The sequence below is a fragment of the Candoia aspera genome, chromosome 3 (genome assembly GCF_035149785.1).
Source record: "Candoia aspera isolate rCanAsp1 chromosome 3, rCanAsp1.hap2, whole genome shotgun sequence".
Classification (NCBI taxonomy): Eukaryota; Metazoa; Chordata; class Lepidosauria; order Squamata; family Boidae; genus Candoia; species Candoia aspera.
The window spans coordinates 32,137,302-32,159,061 of NC_086155.1; the positions used below are offsets into that span (position 1 = coordinate 32,137,302).

The window sequence follows — 21,760 nt, forward strand, 5'->3', positions numbered from 1 at the left end:
TTAAGTCTCGGTAAGATTCCTGTTTCTTCCATTGCCATTGTGTTCTCTTTCCTCTCTTACATCCCAAAACTGCTCAGCAGGTTTATAGCAGATCACTGCTACTGCCGTTGTTTATATTTAGTTATTAGTTACATTTGTATCTCACCTTTCCTCCAAGTACCCAAGTTGACTTCCATGGGGCTCTCCCTTCATTTTATTCCCACCATAACAGATCTGTGAGGTAGGTTGGGCTGAGAGTGAGTGCTCGAAGTCACCCAATGGGTTTCCATATCTAAGGATGGCCTTGAACCTGGATCTCCCCAGTCCTAGTCCAACAGCATAACTAGTAAAGCACACAGTTACCTCTTATTCTGAGTCTTTCTCATGTGCTGCAGCTGGGAAGGAGCGGTAAGGAAGAACTTGAATCAGACTCCAGAGTAGTAGAGCTGAGCAAACATACTTGACTGCAGTTGGACAGTTAATGAGGAGGGAATCCAGGAGACTTCATAAAAGGAGGTTCTCAAAGGCCACAGAATGTTAACTCCTAATGTAATCTCTTATGAAGACCTCCACATTGAACATTTTTATGTCTTAGAATCTTCAGATGAGAGTGGATTTGCCAACACTTCAACAAGGAATCAGCTTCCTCAGTCCATGAAAATTATGCATGAAATTATGTATAAATTGGAGGTTTTATATGTTCTTTGTGTGCTTTTAATGGGAAGACAAAGGAATCAGGTAAGACTGCTACAGTTTTTTGAGATATATACTCTCCAAATCTGTTCCTTAAAATCTTACAACCTTTTAAGATCTAAACTTATTTTAGTTCTCAGGACGCTATTAATCTTTTCCATGTACTAATTTTAAACCTGCACATTTTATTCTCTGGGATAAAATAGGAATACTGTGAGTCACTGTCAGTTCATGTGTCTTGCATAACCGCTAGCTAGAAGTGTTTTGGTTAAAGTAACAAAAAATGAATTAGAATGTCCCTTCAGTATTAAGCATTTACTCATTGGAAAAACATAAAGGGTAGATAGTAGTTTATACCTCCTAAATCAGATATCAGTATCATATTTTTAAAAGGAAGATGCCAAACGTATACCTTACTATCATATCTTCCTTTTATTAAGGTGATGTCAGATGCATGTAAGGACTTATAGCTAATTTGTTTCCAATCAGTAATATCTGAAAAATATAAGATTGTTTCCTTCAAATGTTTGAAGTGATAAATAATGTGTATTAATTGAATGTTCTTCTTGTTTAGGTTCATAAAATGATTGCTGAATTTAGATTGATCCCTGGCCTTAATAATTTGTTTGATAAATTAATCTGGCGGAAACATTCAGCATCAGCCCTTGTTCTGCCTGGGCACAATCAGAACTGTGACTGTAGCCCGGTGAGTATTAAGTTTACCCAGGTGAGAACTTGCCACAGGTAACATAACCATATGACTCTCCTAGATGTAAGACAAGTCACAAAATATCAAGAAAGTTGGAACTATAAAAATATCCCTTTTATGTTGAGTTCTGTCATGATGATAAATGGCTGCATCGATATAGTTTCGTGGTCATATCAAAATGTTTTGCTATTTCCTTCTGGGATTTTTTGTTTGTTTCATTTTATTTACCAATCTAGCTCATATTCCTAGCATTCCTTGGAGGTCTTTCATCTAAGTACAAACCAACCTCAGTCCTCTTTGGTTTCCAAGTCATAGAAAAGTTTGGGGGTGGGAAAAGGTGTTACACACACAACACAAGCTGCTCCCAAGGTTCAGCTTATAATTAGGGACACACACAAATAACTTTCAACCAAACACCGAGGCACAACAGGTTCTTTGAAATACAGAGAGACCAAGTGAATTTAAAGTAACAGGAAAACTTTACTAGTTGCAAGGTACATTTTGCTCTTCCTCACATGCGCATGTGCGCACACGCACGCTCATCCACACCCACGTCCTCCCAACTAGGCTGCCAGGCACTAGCTAGAGGGGCAGAAGCCACCAAGTCTGGATCCAAAAAGGACTCAACCAGTGGGTGGGCTTTGGGACCCCTTTTATCCCCAGAAGTCCTTGCTTTGTTGATTCGCAAGACTGGCAGCTACTCTGGCCTTGTTAATTTACAAGTCTGGTAGCTGTTGATGGGATTGGGGTGGGGGGCCAACTTCCTTTGTCTGGTTCAGGTGACATTTTTCCTTTGTTTCCTTAATGACTTGCTTCCAACTTGTCTACCTCCCTGAAGGGATCTTTTAGACAAGTTTCCTGGCTTTTGTCCTCCTGAAGGGATCTTTTAGACAAGTTTCCTGGCTTTTGTCTTCTCTGCCTACTGTGTGCTCCGTCTTTAGGTAATGGCAGCTTTAGCCTAGTCTCACATAGGGAGAAATGCTTTCATAATTTAGGATGGGCACAGAAAATTGGCAATTTTCCTTATCACCACCCCAAGGTCTTATCTAGCTAGCAACATTTCTTTAGGGGAGCCACTTATTTTAAATCCACAATAGGTAGTAATTCTAAAATCCCTAGAATCCATTTTCAGGTTTGGAAGAGTCCTGACATGTTAGAGGTGAAAGGCAGATTTCTTTGAAAACTGAGATATGTAATGCCAAAGGTAGCCTTTGAGGTACCTTTTGTATCAGCAAATTGTAACTTTTGATTTCAAATAACAATGTAATAATAATATAATAATAATTTATTGAACTTGTATGCTACATAACTCTGGGCAGCTTACAACAATCAAAGAAATTACAATAAAATCAATAAAAAATAAAGATAATTTATATAAATAAAAATAATTACTTTAATGTCATGAAAAGTGTCTGATGGGTTACTTTCCCATCTGACACATTCTGCTGTGAGAAATATTCTGGCTGACAGATAAAGTCGCTCATCTCTGCTCCAAACTGTCTCTGATTGGGCAGGTGTAGCCAAGATGCCCAGGGCTCAGACTTGTGGTATGATCTGGCATGAGTTTGAACTGGTGACTCCTAAGGAAGTAGAAAAGGTTTTCTGCACCATAAGTTCTGCCACCTATTTGTTGGACCCATATCCCCCCTAGATTGTAAAAGCAGCCAGACAGGTGACCTGTTATTGGGTCCATGTTGTGGTGTAGGCCTCTTTGAGGGAAAGAATGGTGCCTCCAGCCTTGAAAGAAGCTATGGTATGCCCCCTTCTCAAGAGTTTGTCCTTGGAACCAGCAATCTTGGACAACTATAATCCAATCTCCAACCTTCCCTTTCTAGGCAAGATTGTTGAGCAGGTGGTTGGACTGCAGTTACTGAGAATCCTAGAGGAAGAAAATTATCTACACCCATTTCAGTTAGGTTTCAGGCCAAGATTTAGTATGGAGACAACCTTGTTGATTGTTGATGACCTGTGACAAAGCCTGGATAGAGGTGGTACATCCATCCTTCGATACCATAGACCATTCTATCCTTCTGGACTAGTTGGGAATTGTGGGCACTGTTCTACAACGGTTGTCTTCTTTCGGGCCTGATTCCAGTTGCAGGGGTGGGGAGCAATAATATGTCACCTTAGGTTCCTTCTTTTTGGCATGCCACATGGCTAAACTCTCTGTTCCCTCCTATTCAACATCTATATGAAACTGCTGGATGGGGTGATCCACTGTATGGGGTTCAGTCTCATCGGTGGATTGATGATACCCAGTTATATCTGTTGACTCAAGGCCGGCTAAGTGAGACTGCCTAAGTCCTGTCCAAGTGCCTGGAGGCTGTGTGGGCCTGGATGGGGAGGAACCATCTCCAGCTCAATCCTAACAAGACCAAGTGGTTGTGGTTACTAGAGCTACCTAGATCCAGGGAGATTCCATCTTTAACCTTTGATGGGATTGCATTTCCCCATTCAAGGGTGGTACCCTATCTGGGGGTCTTCATGGGCTCACAGCTCCTGCTCAAAGAGCAGGTGGCAGCTATGGCCAAGAGAGCCTTTGCACAGCTTCATTTGATGTGCCACTTGCTCCCTTTTCTTGGGCAGTGCCTAAATTGATGATGCTGATGCTGATGATTGCAGTTCAGTAATTTTATTTATAGAAGAAATTGTTAACCTTCCTTCTGTAGGATATTACCTTGAAGATCCAGTTTTTGAGACTACTTCAGAGTTTTAGTGATCATCATGAGTGAGTATATGTTTGTCATCCATGTTGTGATTACTCTGCAGATGTAGCTTAACAGTGAACATTTAACTTTTAACACAGTCAGAATATCCTTAAACATAACAATATAGCCAACCATACAGTACTTGCCTTTTATCAATATTTATATGTGTTAATCAAAATGTACACTGAGCAAGAAAACAGGAAATGCTAGCAGGAATTGAGAAAGGAGTTTGGTGGGGGAGATCAAGCAGAAAGTACTTTTTTTTTCTTTTAGCAAACAGAGAAGTTTTTCATGGGAACTTGACTTAAGGGAGTTAATGACTGAGGCTGCAAGCAATATAGACAATAAGGGAAGCAGGGTTATCTGTGCAACAATTTTCTTTCTGGCTAAAGAGGACCCAAACTATACCTACTGCATGTGCAAGCTTATGTCCTTATCAGAAAAGAAAATGAAGAGTTTTGTGGAGTTTCAGCATTACAGTTTGTTAGGGAAAGCAAGATTTTCCTGGACAGGTCAGCTGAAGCTCTCCAAGAAGGCAGAGGAGTGAATGGAACACTAGAGAACAAAAACAATACCTTTCGCAGCAGCAAATATGTGAAAGCATGTGACCTAAAGAAGCAAGAGAATTGGGAGGCAATCAGTGCCAGTGGTGCTCAAGAACTAGTACAGGCTATTCTTCTAGAAGACAGTCCACAGCCATTAGTGCAAACCTTGCCACAAAACATTCTAGAAGACATTTGGCCCCCATAGATCAAAGCAACCCAAGAGCCACCTTGAGAAAGAAGAGGCATTGTTAGAAAGCTGGGTGATTCCCTGTTGAATGGAACTGAGGTGGCTGTTTGCAGACCTCATGTGATATTATAGGAAGTGTGCTGTTTTCTGGGCATCCGTATCCAAGATATGGATATTGGATACATGGACATAGAGAGGTTACTGAGACTATTCAGACCCACTGACAACTGTGCTTGATTCATGTGAGGTTGAATGACCTGGGCAAAAGAGATATTGAAAGAACTTCTGGAGACAGGAGACTTTAGACATGAAGATGAAGGAACTGGAGCACAAGTAGTTTTTTCATCAATACTTCCAGTTGAAGGTCACAGAAGAGAAAAGGATCCTGGAATTCAACAATAGGCAACATAGATGGTATCCCTAAGAAGGCTTTGGATTCTACAATAGTAGCCTATACTACCTTAAAAAATGACTCCTGGGAAGAGATGGTCTATAACTTTTGAAGATTGGGAAGAATGTGTTTGGCAGGGCAAAGAACTGGGGCTAGGAAAGGTTTGTAGCCAAGACAAGGGCCAGGAAAGCAGAACACCAAGAAAGGAGAATTAGCCCAGGAGGCCAGTCTCTGAATTTTGTAGGAAACTAATAGTGAGTCCAGTAGGTGGCGCCATTCAAAATGTAAGATGTTTCAACCACAATGCATGGAGTATAAGAAAAAATAGGAAGAACTAGAGATTGTAAAGCAAGAAGAGAAATGTTTGAAAGAAGTGATTAGTACACAGAAGGTGGAAGGCTACATCTCATTTAAAAAAAAGACCCCAAAGGCAGGAGGAATACACTGCGCATAAATAAAAAAATTACTTGCACAGAAATTCAGGAGTTTGAGCATGGAAATCCTGTTGAAAGTGTTTGGGTAGGAATAAAAGGAAAGAAAAACAGAAGTGATAGCATGCAGAGTTTATTAGAAGATGCTTGGGCAGGCAGAAGATATGAATAAGGCATATACAGTTGTAATTGAAATTATTCAACCCCCATTGCAAATCACATTGATTGTTAAAATGTACAGACTTTCAGCTGTTTGCAATGAACAGATCAAACAAAAGCAATTGAAATAGCTCAGCACAATGAATGCTTCAAGTGGTGTCCCCAAATTCAACTGAAAATGCAACTTATAATGACTTCTCCAGTTTCAAAATTATTCAACCCCCTGAATAGAATCCGTCACAACAGCACACATACAGTATGCGAAACAGGTGTTGTCTCAAGCACACCTGATGCAGCTAATCCAGGACTTCATTAGTTGCACCAGGTGTGCTTGAGCTGGAACACATGAAATACCTGAAGTGGCTGGGGGTTTATCTCAGTCACGTTTGACTGCATGTTAGACATACAGTATGGCTAAGTCAAAAGAATGGTCCAAAAAGGTAAGAGAAGAGATCATCGCCCTTCACAAACAAGGAACAGGATACAAAAAGATAGCGAAGGCACTGAATGTTCCTAGAGACACCGTTGGAAGCATAGTTCACACGTTCAAAGTTAAAGGAACAGTGGTTACACTACCTGGACAGGGCAGAAAAAGGAAGCTGTCAATGGCTGCAACCAGAGTTCTGAGAAGGCAGGTTGAGAGAAACCCTCAAGTGACTGCAGAAGACCTGCAGCAAGGCTTGGTGGCAACAGGCACTGAGGTTTCAGTGAGCACAGTAAGGCGCGTGCTAAACACAGAAGGTTCCCATGCCAGAACTCCAAGACGTACACCACTACTGACCCAAAAGCACAAGAAAAGTCGGCTCCAATGTGCTCAAAATCATATAAATAAGCCACATAAGTTTTGGGATTCTGTTCTGTGGAGCGATGAAACAAAACGAACTTTTTGGCCAGATGCATCAGCGGTATGTCTGGAGGAAGAAGAATGAAGCATACACTGAAAAGAACATTCTGCCTACAGTTAAGCATGGTGGTGGCTCAGTGATGCTCTGGGGCTGGTTTGCATCCTCTGGCACTGGAAACCTGCAGCGTGTGGACAGCAAGATGGATTCACTGAAGTATCAGGAAATCCTAGGAGAAAACGTCATGCCGTCTGTAAGGAAGCTGAAGCTTGGGCGTCATTGGACCTTCCACCAGGACAATGATCCCAAGCATACCTCAAATTCCACTAAGGCTTGGATGCAGAAGAAGTCCTGGAAGATTCTACAGTGGCCATCACAGTCACCTGACTTGAACCCCATAGAAAATCTCAGGTGGGATTTGAGGAAGGCGGTTGCAGCACGCAAACCCGAGAATATTACTGAACTGGAGGCCATTGCTCATGAAGAATGGGGTACAATTCCTCAGGAACGCTGCCAGAAGCTGGTGTCTGGCTATGCATCTCATTTGCAGCAGGTCATAACAGCAAAAGGGTGTTCTACTAAGTACTGAAGATGCTTGCCATGAAGGGGTTGAATAATTTTAAGACTAGAGAAGCCATTATAAGTTGCATTTTCAGTTGACTTTGGGGACACCACTTGAAGCATTCGTTGTCTTGAGCTATTTCAGTTGCTTTTATCTATCTATCTATCTATCGAATTTCTATCACCGCCCATCTCTCCTGAGAAGGGGACTCTGGACGGTTTACAATCAGAATTAAAACACATAAATTACAATATAAATAACTCTATAAAAATAAAATAAATATAAAATATAAATCCAGCAGTGCAGATCTTGTTTGTTGGGGAGAGATCTATAATAGCCACCCCCAAGATCAACTGGTGCCCCTCTCACCCCAAGCAAGGCGGCAGAACCAGGTTTTTAGGTTCTTCCGGAAGTCCGGGAGCAAATGGGGCTTTCTCACCTCCAGGGGCAGAATATTCCAGAGGGCGAGTGCCACTGCAGAGAAGGCCCACCTCCTGGACCCCGCCAGGTGGAATTCCTTTACCGGCGGGGTTCGTAGCATGCCCTCTCTGCATGACCAGGTGGGGTGGGTTGATGTTAGGGGGATGAGGCGGTCCCTCAGGTAACCTGGGCCCATGCCATGTAGGGCTTTAAAGATGATAACCAACACCTTGAATTGGACCCGGAAGCAGACTGGTACCCAGTGCAGCTCGCGCAGCAGTGGTGTCACATGTGCTGATCTTGGGGCACCAATAACTGCTCACGTGGCCACATTCTGGACCAGCTGAAGCTTCCAGATACCCTTCAAGGGTAGCCCCATGTAGAGCGCATTGCAATAGTCTATGTGGGAGATGGCCAGGGCATGAGTGACTGTTCGGAGGGCCTCTCGATCCAGGAAAGGGCGTAACTGGCGCACAACCTGAAGTTGCGTAAAGGCCCTTCTGGCCACAACTGCCACCTGCTCATCGAGCAGGAGTCGTGAGTCCAGGAGGACCCCCAAGTTACGCACCGGGTCTGAATGGGGCAGTGCAACCCCACCCAGAACTAAAGATGATAACTTCCCGGATACAGAGGAGCCATCAACCCACAGCCACTCCGTCTTACCAGGGTTCAGTTGAAGCCTGTTGTTCCCCATCCAGACCCCCACAGCCCCCAGGCACCTGGAGAGGGCAGTTACTGTATCCCTTACTTCACCCGGGATGGAGATATATAACTGAGTATCATCGGCATATTGATGATACCTCATCCCGTGGTGACAAATGATCTCACCCAGCGGTTTCATGTAGATGTTGAATAGGAGAGTAGAGAAAACCGAACCCTGCATCACCCCGCAATGGAAGGGTCAAGGGTCGGATCTCTCCTCTCCTATCACCACCGATTGGGACTGGCCCTGGAGGAAGGAGGTGAACCAGTACAAGACTATGCCACCCACCCCCAACTCCCTGAGCCGACCCAAAAGGATACCATGGTTGATCGTATCGAAAGCTGCTGAGAGGTCAAGAAGAGCCAGGATGGATGCACTCCCTCCATCCTGTTCTCACCAAAGATCATCCATAAGTGCGACCAATGCCATTTCCATCCCATAACCGGGTCTGAAACCTGACTGAAAGGAGTCTAGATAATCTGTTTCCTCCAGAATCCTCTGGAGCTGCAATGCAACCACTTTCTCAACCACCTTTCCCAAAAAGGGAAGGTGGGAGACAGGGCGAAAATTGCCCAATATAGTAGGGTCCAGGGATGGCTTCTTGAGGGGTGGGTATACCAGCACCTCCTTGAAGGCAGCTGGAAACTCCCCCTCCCTCAAGGATGTATTAACCATCACCTGGACCCAACCACAGGTCACCTCCCGGGCCAATTTTACCAGCCAGGAGGGGCAAGGGGCAAGATGGCATGTGATTGCATTTGAAGTCTGGAGGATCCTGTCCACTTCCTCAGGCCCAACAAGATCAAACCATTCCCAGATAAGAGGGTAAGTACGTCCCCTCGGCATCTCCCCAGACTGTGCCTCACGCTTACAGTCCAACTTAGAACGAATCTGAGCGTTTTTATCCTGCAGATGCTCAGAAACTCTTCCGCACAGCCCTGTAAGTGGATCGCCGAATCCCCCATACCCAAGAGGGATCGGGTAATCCTAAACAGGGCTGCCGGACGGCATTCTGCGGATGCAATAAGAGCGGAGAAATAAGATCAGAGAAATATTTGAACAAATCAAATTTTGTTTGATTTGTTCATTGCAAACAACTGAAAGTCTGTACATTTTGCCAATCAACCTGATTTGCAATGGGGGTTGAATAATTTCGATTACAACTGTATATGGAAGCACAGACCCTCAACAGGTTCTTTGTGTTCTTGTCAATCTTTTCATACATAGATTGTTATTGATTCCATTCCCTGAACCTTCAGTGTCCCAAACTATGAATGGGTTATGAGGTTACTCAGTGTAGTTGCCAGTGTTTACTTCATAATATTGTGTTTATGAAACTGACCGTATCTGTCAGACCCTAGACCTTGGCACTGTTGCAAATGATGTATATGTTTGGAAATGGCAAATAAATAATGCATTACATAGGCTAATGGAGGTGTTCATTCATCTGTTCTAATGTTTATATTAGGAACAAGTATCTACTTTTAAACAGCCAAGAGCTTAATGAATTGAGTGCAATCTCCCTAAAAGCCAACATCCCTGAGGTCGAGGCTGTTGTCAACACAGACAGGTAGAAAGCTGTAAATACATATTTTTCCGCATAATTTGTTTTCTGAAATAATCATTGTGTAGTGTTCCATTTTACCATGTCTTCCTCATGAATACTCAGCAGTCAGTCTTGTACTCAGTGCAGCTTAAACTTAAATGTATGCCACCCTGCCTGCAGAGAGGACTTGATTTTTTAAATGCACCAATTTAAAAATCTTTTTAAATTCAGATAGAAAAGATATTGTCATGAGTAAGGATGGCGAGCAGGGGGCTCCCATCCAGGCTGTAAAGCGCATGCGTAGCATTGAGGAATTAGGTAGCCATTCCAAGAGACACCGATCGGGCCCGCCTTAACCTTTGGGGTTTATATGTCTGGGGTTTTCCCACGCTTCTTCAGTTTGTTAGGATTTCCCTGTTATGTAGCAACAATAAAACACTAGAGACCTGTTCCTTGTCTCAGTGTGGTTCCTGGCTGTTAGGACAGATATTGTAGATTGCATTATATTACTGGAAATTTCTGCACAGTCCAAATGTGAAACCTATTTAGTCAAAGTCTGATGTGCTGATCTTGACTTTCTGTATATATAAAACTGGGCAATGTACTGTATTGAAGACAAGTATGCTGAATGGTTACTTTATAGTTTCACACCTCAGCCCAATGGTTTACTCACTGTAACATCTTCCTATATTTTAGAAGTTTAATTTGTGATGGGAAAAGAGGCTTGCTAACCAGACTTCTTCAAGTAATGAAGAAAGAACCAGCAGAATCATCATTCAGGTGAGTTCTGCTCTTGTTACGTAAAACAGCCCGTTGTCATAAGAAAATCTGATTTTCAGGGCCTGCACTGTATCAATACTAAATTGAAGGTCAGTGGAAGAAATAACATTCTCAGGAAATTAACAAGCTCTACTTGGGATGCCAAACCAAAGGTCCTTAAAACAACAGCATTAGCCCTTTGCTACTCGGCAGGCGAATACGCCTGCCCAGTTTGGTATAAATCAGCACATGCTGGGAAAGTAGACGTTGCTTTGAATGAAACTAGCAGAAGTATTACCGGATGTCTGAAACCTACCTCTGTAGAGAAGATCTATCACCTAGCTGGCATTGCCCCACCTGCTGTCCGTAGAGAAGCAGCAGCATATAGATAGAGGCTTAAATCATCAATATTCAAACAACACCCTCTTTATGGCCTACAACCAGCTCCTCAGAGATTAAAATCCAGGAAAAGTTTCCTTAGATTGATGGAAGATTTCAGTGAATTTAAAAGTAGAGTGGACCTCTGAAAAGCTACAAAGAACCAACACTGGATGGAGCCAGCAGAGAAGCTGGCACCTGGGTCTGGCGAAAGTTGGGAAGTATGGAAAGCATTGAACAGACTGCGCACGGGTATAACAAGATCCAGAGATACGCTGAACAAATGGGGCTATCCAGTGGCCTCTGTGACTCTGGAGACCTGCAGACAACAATTCATATGTATGCTTGTCCTTTGTGCCCTGATCAATGCACATTTGAGGACCTCATGACAGTGCAACAGAATGCAATTAATATTGCCAGTTTCTGGGCAAGATCTGTTTAACTTTTATATATTTTAACTTTTATATTTTAAACTCTATGTTTAACAGTATGCCTTATTTTAATTGTGATGCTTCTGACACGAATAAATAAAAAAAGGGCCTGCAGAGAATATATTTCATTATCGGCTATTAAAAAAATAAATTGAGAACATGGCAGTAAACATTGCTCAGGAAACTCATTGTTTTACTCAGCAGTGTTTCAGCTTTGCCCATGGCATTAAAAGTTGCTTAGTCTCCAGAGATGTTAGCTATCAAAGCCTTAGATCCAAAATAGTATGTTCTTGTGAGAGAAATCCATGTATGTAGTCAGAGGTGGTGCTGATTTTTTTTTTCTAATTATTTCCATTAGTAAGAAGATGCACAAATATCAGTTTGATTCTTAGGTAATAAAATCGTATACTATTTTGCTGTGGCAAAGTTCCAGTTATGTGATGTGCACATTTATTCTCCACATAATGGCCCAAGATTGAAAAATTATTTTCATTGGTCTTCTTCCTCTTCCTCTTCTCCCTCCAAAGAAGAGCTATATATTCTGGCTAAGCATGAATTTTAAAAAAGTTATTTTATTCATTCATTCATTCTTTTATTTTTTTTCTGGTTATACGTTCAATGGCAAAAGAAGGAACATCTGCTTAATTTTCTTCTGTTTTACCAGATTTTGGCAAGCAAGGGCAGTTGAAAGTTTCCTGAGAGGTGCTACTTCCTATGCAGATCAGATGTTCTTGCTAAAAAGAGGGCTTCTAGAGGTAATTTAAATGTTTGCTTTAGCACCAGTATTCAGGAAATCAGCCTTTAAACTTTATCAGAAAACTGTTATCATATAGAATCTGTATTAATGTTTGTAATTTCATTCTGTTTTTGTATCTCTGAAACTACAAGTATATATTATCAATTTTAATCCTCTTCCAAGTCATATTACATATTTTGTAATATGTAAGAAAAAACATCTTGTTGCTAATTGAATGTTAGGTTTTAATATCATGTTACTATATTATTAATTTTACATTGTAATGTATAAATATTATATTTATATTGCAGTGCAAAAATATAGTATCTTGAGTTTATGGTAACATTTTTTTTTAATTTTGCCAGCATATTCTCTACTGCATTGTTGACAGTGAATGCAAATCACGTGATGTGCTTCAAAGTTATTTTGACCTTCTGGGGGAACTGATGAAATTCAACATAGATGCTTTCAAGAGGTTTAATAAGTACATCAATACAGATGAAAAGGTAAACTAAAATCCTAGAATCCCTTGTAGACAGCATTATATTATATTTACATAGTACCCTTGACAGAGCCTAATGATTCTAATATTTTAGTTTCAGATATTTTTGAATCAGATCAACAGTTCACTAGTTGATTCCAACATGTTGGTTCGTTGTATTACTTTGTCTCTGGATCGATTTGAGAGCCAGTCAGATATTAAAGGTAAAGTAATTGTTTTGAGGCCAAGGAATAATATTTTACACACACACACACACACACACACACACATTATTTAATTAATTTAACATTTTACAAAGAACATAAAAACTAACACAAACTAATAAAGAATAGAAGAAACAGAGAAAGAAAGAAAAAAGAAAGAATGCAGAAAGAAAGAATAAAAGGAAGTAGAAGAAGCTTCTGATTCCCTTTGCAGCAAATATAAGTACAATTACAAAATTACCTCTTACTCCATGATTACAAAAAAAGGTCTCACTTTTTTATATTATCCAAGGCCAAGGAATAATGTTAAAAGTCTGGGCAAGTAAGACTTTTTGCAGTTTATTTGTACAGTTCTTAGGCACTGCTGGAAATACTCTGGATCATTAACACAGTTTATTCGTGGATGTGTTACGGAGATTGCTGGTGAAGAAGGGGGGGGGCCCTCTCCAGGGGGAAAAGCGCACATGCAGTGTTGAATCCCTAGGGCTCCCAAGAAGATCAGAAAAGACCCGCCTCAGGTTTCTGTGGCTTTTCTAGCAGAGTTTGCTAGTGCCTTTCAGTTTAGCAGGATTCTGTCTAGTAGAGTAGAACAATAAACACTGGAGCTTCAGCTTCTTTTCTCAGCATGGTTCTTCGCTCTGTATCCTTGACAGATGTAGTTTATTTAGTCTGTTGAAATGCTGATTAGCAGTATCTTCTTCAAAGCAAATATTCCAGTATAACCAACAATTTCACTAGTTATTGTTTAATCAGGGTTTGTGTGGTTGGGCCATAGGAAGCAAGTACTGCTCATCCTAAATATTGCAAGTTCCTATAATTGATACAACATTGGCTAAGGTCAAAAGGTTTTCTTTGAAGTGAACAAAGTTATCATTTTGAAAAGCACTTCGGTTACAACCAATCTTTCCAATAACTGTTGTGAATGGAAGTCATATTAACAATGCTTTTTTTCCCTTTTTTCAGAATTATAGCTCATTAAAATCTCATCTGTGGAGCCCTTGGTGCTCTCTGAGCTTTGTTGTTTTCTTGCAGACTTTCCATTGCCAGACTAGGCAACATCTTCAGTTTCTTTGCCAGACTACTGAAGATGTTGCCTAGTCTGGCAATGGAACGTCTGCAAGAAAACAACAAAGCTCAGAGAGCACCAAGGACTCCACAGTTCAACCTTGATCTACAAAATCTCATCTCTTTAAATCTAACACATGCTTCCTTTCTTATAGTTGCAGAAGTCTTGACTGAGTGCCGTCTATTATCATATATGTCACAGATGTCGATGAGGATGTCCTTTCTTTTCCGGCTCATTAATATTATTCATGTACAGACACTTACCCAGGTAATATATGGCAATTGGATTTTGGGAATCATATGTATATATTGATTCCTAAAATGATATTTCCCTTTAAGTACATACCTTTTTGTCAGTTGGATTCCATAAATGGCTCAAAGAATAAGTGATAACATGGTTTCTTATCTTGATTGTTTTTTTTTAACTTTAGGAAAATGTAAGTTGTCTGAACACAAGTCTAGTTATCTTAATGTTAGCTCGAAGAAAAGACAAGCTCCCATTCTATCTGCGTACACTGCAAGAGATGGAATATACAAAGAAATATCCTGGTTTCATCCTGAACAATTTTTATAGTCTTCTTCGTTTCTGGCAGCAGCATTACCTCAATAAGGACAAGGACAGCACCTGTTTAGAAAACGTAAGCCTGTAACCTAAGTGCCTTGCAATTGTTTATGTTTCAAAATTGTGATGTGAAGGAAAGGAAGAAGCTTTTGCTGGAATAAAACAGGTGTTAAATCATGAAGAATGGTAACACCTAGCATGGTGGGCTGTATTTCACAGACAGTGAGAAAAGTGAAAAGGAATTAAGATGTTGTGTTTGAGCTTTCAGCAGTGTAAAATACTGTTTGTTTTTGTAGTATTTCTTCTTGCTTATAAGCCAGAACAGATATGTATGGCTATAGGAACATTCTAGTGCTACATCCAAGTGAATGTTTACTTCTCTGAGAATTGTTATTGCTGCAGACTTTTTAAAACCTGAATTGCTGCATTGCCAGAGATAAAATTCTGTGTTTAATACAATAGTTCTACTTTTTTAGCTGTAGGAAGATGCTGCTTCATTAGAAACTATCTATACAATCTGTCTGTGCTTTGCAAGGGAACAACCCAATTTTGCCTTAAGGAGCAAAGTCCTTTGTGGCATGCAGTGATCAGCATTAGCACATTTTCCACCAAAGGTGGTTAGTTGTGACAGCTACATTTCAGAACGCATTATGGTATGACAAACAGTTATAAAACATATGAGAATAAAGTTCATGCATCTTAGACTAGTCAGAATGATTTTGTTGGGAATTCTGGAAATTGGGCTGTTGGACTAAAGTGCAGCCAGACAGACTCATGTGTTTTATATTCTTACTTTGTGTGCTTCCCTTTCAAACCAATACTGCATGCAGAATGTCAGACTAAAAAGCTTATTTCTTGCTGCGACAGATGAAGCTGATTTTACAAGACTGTAAAGAACAGTACTTGAAACAGTACTTTGGGTGAAGCCAAAAAAGAATCTAGGATTTTCATTGGCCAGAAAATTAAGCTTTCCTGATTATTTGACATAACCATATATGTTCTGTAAAATGAGCAAATTTGTTTAGCTTTCGGTGGTTAATTTATATATGTACCAAAATTAGCTTTCCTTGGCCCAGAATGTTACATAACCTAACTAATAAACATGAGATCAGTCAGTGCTATTTAAAGCAGCATTTAGGTTAGCATTATATTTTACTTAATTCTGAAACAGAAAAGCTGCTAAGCATGAGGCAAATAATGTATTATTTAGTCACCCGGATACATAGAATAGCATAGCAAGCTTTCAGGGTTCCAATTCAATCTTGCTTCATTTTCTTTTGTGCCCCTATATTTGTCTCAACCATTTTTAGCCTATTTTGTTTGTACTGGACCAAGTTCTCTGGCAGTTTCTGTAACTGCGTGCATTGTATTCCTGATTCAGGGTTTTCAAAATTTGTAATTCAGCAGCACCTTAAATGAGAAATGAAGTTTTGTGACCCCTGCATGAATAAAATAAATTATTTCATTGGATTATATTTGGGCAAGAAATATACCATTTTTTATCATTAAATTTTATCTGGTAGGTACAGTAGCAGTGCAGCTCCCCCCTGTAGGTTTGCACAGACAAAAGAAGGAACAAAGCCCAAAGCAAGTTTTGATTGCACAAGCCTAGTCAACAAGGTTCTCCTTGAAATTGCTAACTACACCAGCGGCCCCAATTCCTAGGTTAACCTGTACTTGAAAGTATTTTGATTTGAGCATCTGGTTTTTTTGGAGATCAGGTTAAGGGCAGGTTACACAATTGACGAATTACCTGTAGCACCCCAACCTCAGAAAATTGAGCCTCCAAAATTTGGTGGCAAATTGCTGGCTTTTGGTTCAGTTTTTCATGGACTTTTGGAGGGCAGAGATCAATTTGGCGGGTTACCTTTTAACACTTCCTACATCTTTTGTACCTCAAAATAACCCTTCAAGACTTCCCTTTGAAAAGGGGCTGAACATTTCTGCAGAGCATCTTTCTCTGACATTACCAACTACCCTTAGAGACGGGGTCAGGGGGAAGGGCAATTGCACCTGTGTACATTTTATGCTCAGAGTATTTGCTGTATTTGCTGGCATATTCAAATGCCAGTGATGAGATATTGATGGCATGTTAAAGTACTAGCAAGTTATACTCCACAGATATTTGTTTTGTTGATGCTTGCTTTTCTTTCTTTTCCTTTTAGAGTTCGTGTATTAGCTTTTCCTATTGGAAAGAGACTGTCTCTGTTCTGCTTAGTATGGATCAGACATCACCTTGTGCCATAGTTAGCTACATCGATGAGGCGTACATGGATATTGATAGAGACTTCACCGAAGAGTAATTCCACTGGTTCTCACTTCCAGTGGACAATACCTCAGAGGGAATCTTGCAGACATTGGATTTTCAGGGATATGCTGTGTGCACAAGCTTGGAACTATGGAATACTACTATCTTAATGTATTTTCTCCCCTTGCCCCCACCACCCTCCTTAAAGAGCAAGATTTCACAAACTTGAAACATATCATATATTCAGGGAAACCTGCATCCTGTTTGGAATTGTCTGCAAAAAGGTCAGCTTTTTCCTGCTCATGATGGCTATAAGCCTTTGAGCTTGGTAGGTGGGATCTTTCAGATATGCAAGGGTTAGTTGTGGCTTTTCCTTCTGGTAACCCAAATTAGAAGTTAAAAGGAGAGGTAATTTCCTATACCATTGAAACAAGCTGGTTTTATAGGCACACCTAAGGTACACCCGCCACTCTTAAGCCATCATAAAAAGTTGATTCCTAACTTTTCACATCTTTTTCTTTGTTTTGCATTTCAAGAGGATTGTGTGTGCAATTCACTTTTAAATTCATAGAAATAATGGCTTGTCCTTCTTCTCTGCAAATGATTTTGGAAATGTGTCCTACAAAACTGTCCCATTCTCCTCTTTGGCTCCCTGTTGAATTTTATTCAGAAGTGTCTCTGGTCTGTGGATTTGTCTTCAACAGATTTTTGGAGTGCTGTCTAGAACAGGCATATATTGCAGTGATGGAAGTCGTTTGCTTTTTTTCCTGGCTTTTTGTTTGTTTGTTTGTTTGTTTATTGGGTTTACAGATAGAGTCAGAGGAAAAACAAGGGAAAATAAAAAGAACAAAAAAAGTGAAAGATTTACAAGCTTTGTAAAATTAACCTAATAGATTTCAAAACGGCATTGATATAAATCTACATATTACAGTCTCTTATACCAATGTAGTTTTAAGTTAATGTTAAAATTAGCTTTTTATGCAACAATTAACAACTGTAACCAGTATGAATCAAATTGTAAATCAAAGTAAAAAAAAAATACAGTAATTTCTGCCTAATCTAAGAAATGTGAATTTAACATCATAAAAAGATTAAATATTAGTCTAATATGTAGATTTATGTCAGTATCTTTTTGAAACATTTTAGTTAATTTTACAATGTTTCCAAGTCTCCTTTCCATCTCCATTTTTGTTCTTTTTATTGTTCCATTTGATTGTATCTGTAAATCTAATAGACAAAAAGAAGGGGGGAGAACAAATAAATTAAAATTTACTGATTTTTTCTAAATGCTGCAGTCTGGCCATTTTGTCAATAAACAATGCAAATGGAGTTTTCTCCCACAGTACTGCTTTTACTGAATATAAAACCTACTCTTGAACAGAAGGGTGTACTAATTTGCACTCTGGGAACATAGAGGTACCAGCTGAAATGAATGAATTAGCACCATCCATTCTGATGTGTATATATATATATTGTTCCTAATGTGTAATAGTAACTGGAAGTTGTCTATTCTACTACTGATACTTGTATTTCATATGGGGTGAATTATTCCGTAAATACTGAATTTGCTATTGTAACTGCCAGTGTTAAACAAGTTAGTTGGAAGACAGCAGTTGTTGATTCCAGAAACATTTTTGGAATAAAAGCTTCATTACAACCTTGTGCTCAGGCACTTTATGAGGCAGTAAAACAGCCCTTTTTATCCTCAGCTTTGAACTATTCTTATATATGCATTTACAGTTTTGAAACATTTTACCTAAAACAGAATAGATCCCTGAAAAGCCTCAAGTTAAAATACCAAAAAGATATGCTGGTTGTATTCTGTTAAAATTTACCCTTCAGAGGAAAGTTTTTATTAGTATCAGCCCTTAGTTAGAAATGTAATGGCAAGACATCCCCGTGAGATCTATAAGACTTGAAAGCAAGGTAGAATTGATCTGCTGTTCTCCCATTCACGTTTGCTCTGCACGCGCTACTGCACCTTATTTTTAGGCAAAAGCAATGGAAACAACAGCTCTTCTTGTGGCTGGTTTGTGTACAAATCTTAATTATTGAAGTATTTACTGGGGGCAAAAAAAGTTTCCACTTGTAATAATGGTAAGAAGCGCCCTATCAGGAAAGCCTGACTGCTCCGTAATTCTCTGATTGTGAATCTGTTGGCTGAACAAAGCAGCACTTTATTAAGGTTATCCCTTGTTGTCTTATCCTTTACGACTTGTCAGAAATAAAATGGAAACTTTGGAGTTAATCATGTATCTTGCTTTAAAAAACCTCTAAGGGTATCTTTAAACTGACTTCCCCAGTGTCCCTGTACTCCCATTACACATCTGATGCCTTTGGAGGATGTCATTCAAGAATTTTAATTTGGGGACAAATTTTGGGAGAGTCAGTTGCCTCTACAACATCCCCACCCTCGGTTCTAGGTCATATTGTGTTGACTCTGTAACTGTAGTAAACATAGAATAAAGACTCAAATGCCTGTGGATTCCTTTGATTAGAATTGGAACATTGACAGAATATGGCCATAGCCTGCAAAAATGAATTCTAAATACCTAATTTTCCTTCATACATATGTCTTTCCATTGAATGGTCATGCTGCTTTTTCTAATCAGTTTGGCTTTCAGTAGGACTGTTCTCACTAATATAAAAAAAAAATCCTTAGCTACTTGTAGGGTTACTTGATTTACCTATCAAGCTGTGCATTTATTTCTGGCTTATCAGTGTAAGCAATTCCAAAGAGTTGGGTTGGAAGTTTTGGCTCAGGGTGTATTATTTGCCTTTTGGTTCCTATAGGGAAACATGAGTGTCCATGTTCCTCTTCCACAGCTACTTCTGTAGAACTCCTTTGTACATGATGAGAAACTACAATAGACTTGGATTAAATATAAATTGCTTCAAGGGGTAATAGCTGGTGAATCACATTTAAGTGTGGCTGAAAAAGAATTGGGAAGTCACTAAAGGAATGGAACTGTTGTGTAGCAAAAAGGCGGGCTCCCCTGGCCAGCAAATGTTTCTGGAAATTTTAATTATTTCACATGAATTAATGTTCATGCTGCCCAGATTAATACTTACTAACACCACATAAATGTATTAAATGGAATAAAGAATTCTATTTTAAAACATGTCTGGAGAAATATCATTCAAAGAACTTCAGTTTGGGCTTATTTGTAAGAAGGCAGACTAATCAGGAGTTACCTATAGCAGCAGCAGTTCTCAGAGACTCTTGAGTGTTTGTCATTGTAGCAAGAGAGCTGTGGTAGCCATCGTTCTGAAAGTCTGCTGACACCTCCTGACATTAATAGTTTTGTTTATGTAACTCATGAAATGCTTTATTTAAGGAATGCTTATCCCTTAAATAATGTTAGTCTCAAAAGATGCTGCCAGACTTTTTCCAGATTTTGAGGTTTGTCAGCAAATAAGATGTAAGATAAAAGTTCCATTTTAAAAAGCCTCATGGGAAGACAAATTTTGCAGTTGAGTATTCTCAAAAGAAGTTAGACACTTTCCATCGTGAGCATTAGACTTTATTCACTACAGAGACAGCAATGACTGTTGCAGCCATTACATCTATACATAGACATAATAGTTGAAGAGATGTAACACTGGAGTTTCTTATTCTTCATGCTGTTAATAATAATAATAAAAAATTACTTTCAGAATTGATTGCCACAGATACATAGTTTCTTAGACCCCCACCTTCCTCCTTGGTGAAAAGTGTTTTCAATTGCTGTTATGGCTTGGACCTTCCCCATCAAAATATAATTATGTTTATAACTGGGGTAAGGAATCAAACCTGCCTATGATGCATTATGTTTTCATGCTTGTAGACAGAGAAAAAGAATTATTTTTGTCTGACCAAGCAAGCAAAAGCAGAACACATTAATCTTTCTCATGTCCTAGATCTCAGCCATCCTCCCTCCTATCAGTTCCCTGATTTACATGTTGATTACAGCTGAATAGCCCTTAGTGGATCCAATGAAACTTTATCATTTAAATAGCTAATACATGTTCCCCAACAGTTCGTCCATGAAGGAATGGGACTGTTGGGGAGATAATTACCATTGCTTTATCTCAAGCAGTTCTGTTCTCACCTTCAGAGGAACTTCCCTAGTGCGAACACGCAGCTTGTTCACTTGTGTCTCTGCAATATCTGCTCGTTCCTCAGCATCATCAAGCTCATGTTGCACTTTGCGGTATTTCACCAGGTTGGAGTTGGCTTGCTGCTCCTATGAACAGAAGATAGAATTTGATGCACGTGGAACCAGATATGGTAATAATTCTTGACTCTGCATTGAATGACTGGAGAATTGTCGCAAACAATGTGCTAGCCACACAAAAGGTTTGGCACATTTTGGATAGTAGGGAAACTCATGCCTTTGTAATCTAGACATGAGATTGTGTAGGGCCAAGGCAGTTGGCCTTCCTAAATATATTGGAGAAGTCTGAATTACTAAAGTGTCATTTTGGAATTTTTTGTTTTGAATTACAGTAACAGCACAGGAGCAGTCCAGCCACAAATAGAACATTGAAGGTTATTGCAGAACCAAAGGAAACTGGAATTGAATAGGACTAGGATTTTGATGCCTTTCGAAGTGCTTGGATACCTATGCAGATTCATACTTACTGCCTCCTCAAACTGACGCTTGTAGCTCTTGACTTTGCTCTGCAACTTGTCAATCAGTTCCTGCATTCGTGCCAGGTTCTTCCGGTCCTCTTCAGTCTGAAATGCAATAATCAGATGATATCTGGTTCATCCCATCCATGTTACTACTACCACATTACCATATAAGTGGGTGTGTTAGTTTTCTTTTTTGGATATAGTAAACTTGATTTAGTGGACCTCAGTTTAGCAGATCTCAGAAACAATGGGCATTTTTCATTTTGACTCCACCACCTCTTAACTAAAATCCATCAAACTGAGGTTTTATTTTATTGCAGATGATGTCATTTACATCAGTTATGTAATTACACAAATGAAATAAATTGATTCAAAGGACGTAC

The 21,760-nt window shown here is 39.7% G+C and overlaps 2 protein-coding genes across 2 annotated transcripts in view; one reads left to right on the forward strand and one right to left on the reverse strand.

Annotated features, from left to right (window-relative positions):
• The window catches only part of TRPC4AP (transient receptor potential cation channel subfamily C member 4 associated protein), a 40,271-nt gene extending 20,392 nt beyond the window's left edge, over nucleotides 1–19,879 (forward strand). The window contains exons 9-19 of the mRNA XM_063297238.1: nucleotides 575–717; nucleotides 1,247–1,378; nucleotides 4,051–4,109; nucleotides 9,798–9,899; nucleotides 10,572–10,655; nucleotides 12,108–12,198; nucleotides 12,545–12,685; nucleotides 12,776–12,884; nucleotides 14,105–14,217; nucleotides 14,381–14,587; nucleotides 16,677–19,879. Of these exons, the coding sequence (XP_063153308.1) occupies nucleotides 575–717; nucleotides 1,247–1,378; nucleotides 4,051–4,109; nucleotides 9,798–9,899; nucleotides 10,572–10,655; nucleotides 12,108–12,198; nucleotides 12,545–12,685; nucleotides 12,776–12,884; nucleotides 14,105–14,217; nucleotides 14,381–14,587; nucleotides 16,677–16,814 (1,319 nt within the window). The 3' untranslated portion in view covers nucleotides 16,815–19,879. The remainder of the gene's footprint in view (nucleotides 1–574; nucleotides 718–1,246; nucleotides 1,379–4,050; nucleotides 4,110–9,797; nucleotides 9,900–10,571; nucleotides 10,656–12,107; nucleotides 12,199–12,544; nucleotides 12,686–12,775; nucleotides 12,885–14,104; nucleotides 14,218–14,380; nucleotides 14,588–16,676) is intronic.
• A 388-nt stretch (nucleotides 19,880–20,267) lies between these two features.
• Nucleotides 20,268–21,760, reverse strand: part of MYH7B (myosin heavy chain 7B) — a 53,463-nt gene continuing 51,970 nt past the window's right edge. The window contains exons 40-42 of the mRNA XM_063297239.1: nucleotides 21,384–21,479; nucleotides 20,851–20,985; nucleotides 20,268–20,383 (exon numbers count right to left, since the gene is read on the reverse strand). Coding sequence (XP_063153309.1) covers nucleotides 20,372–20,383; nucleotides 20,851–20,985; nucleotides 21,384–21,479 — 243 coding nt within the window. The 3' untranslated portion in view covers nucleotides 20,268–20,371. The remainder of the gene's footprint in view (nucleotides 20,384–20,850; nucleotides 20,986–21,383; nucleotides 21,480–21,760) is intronic.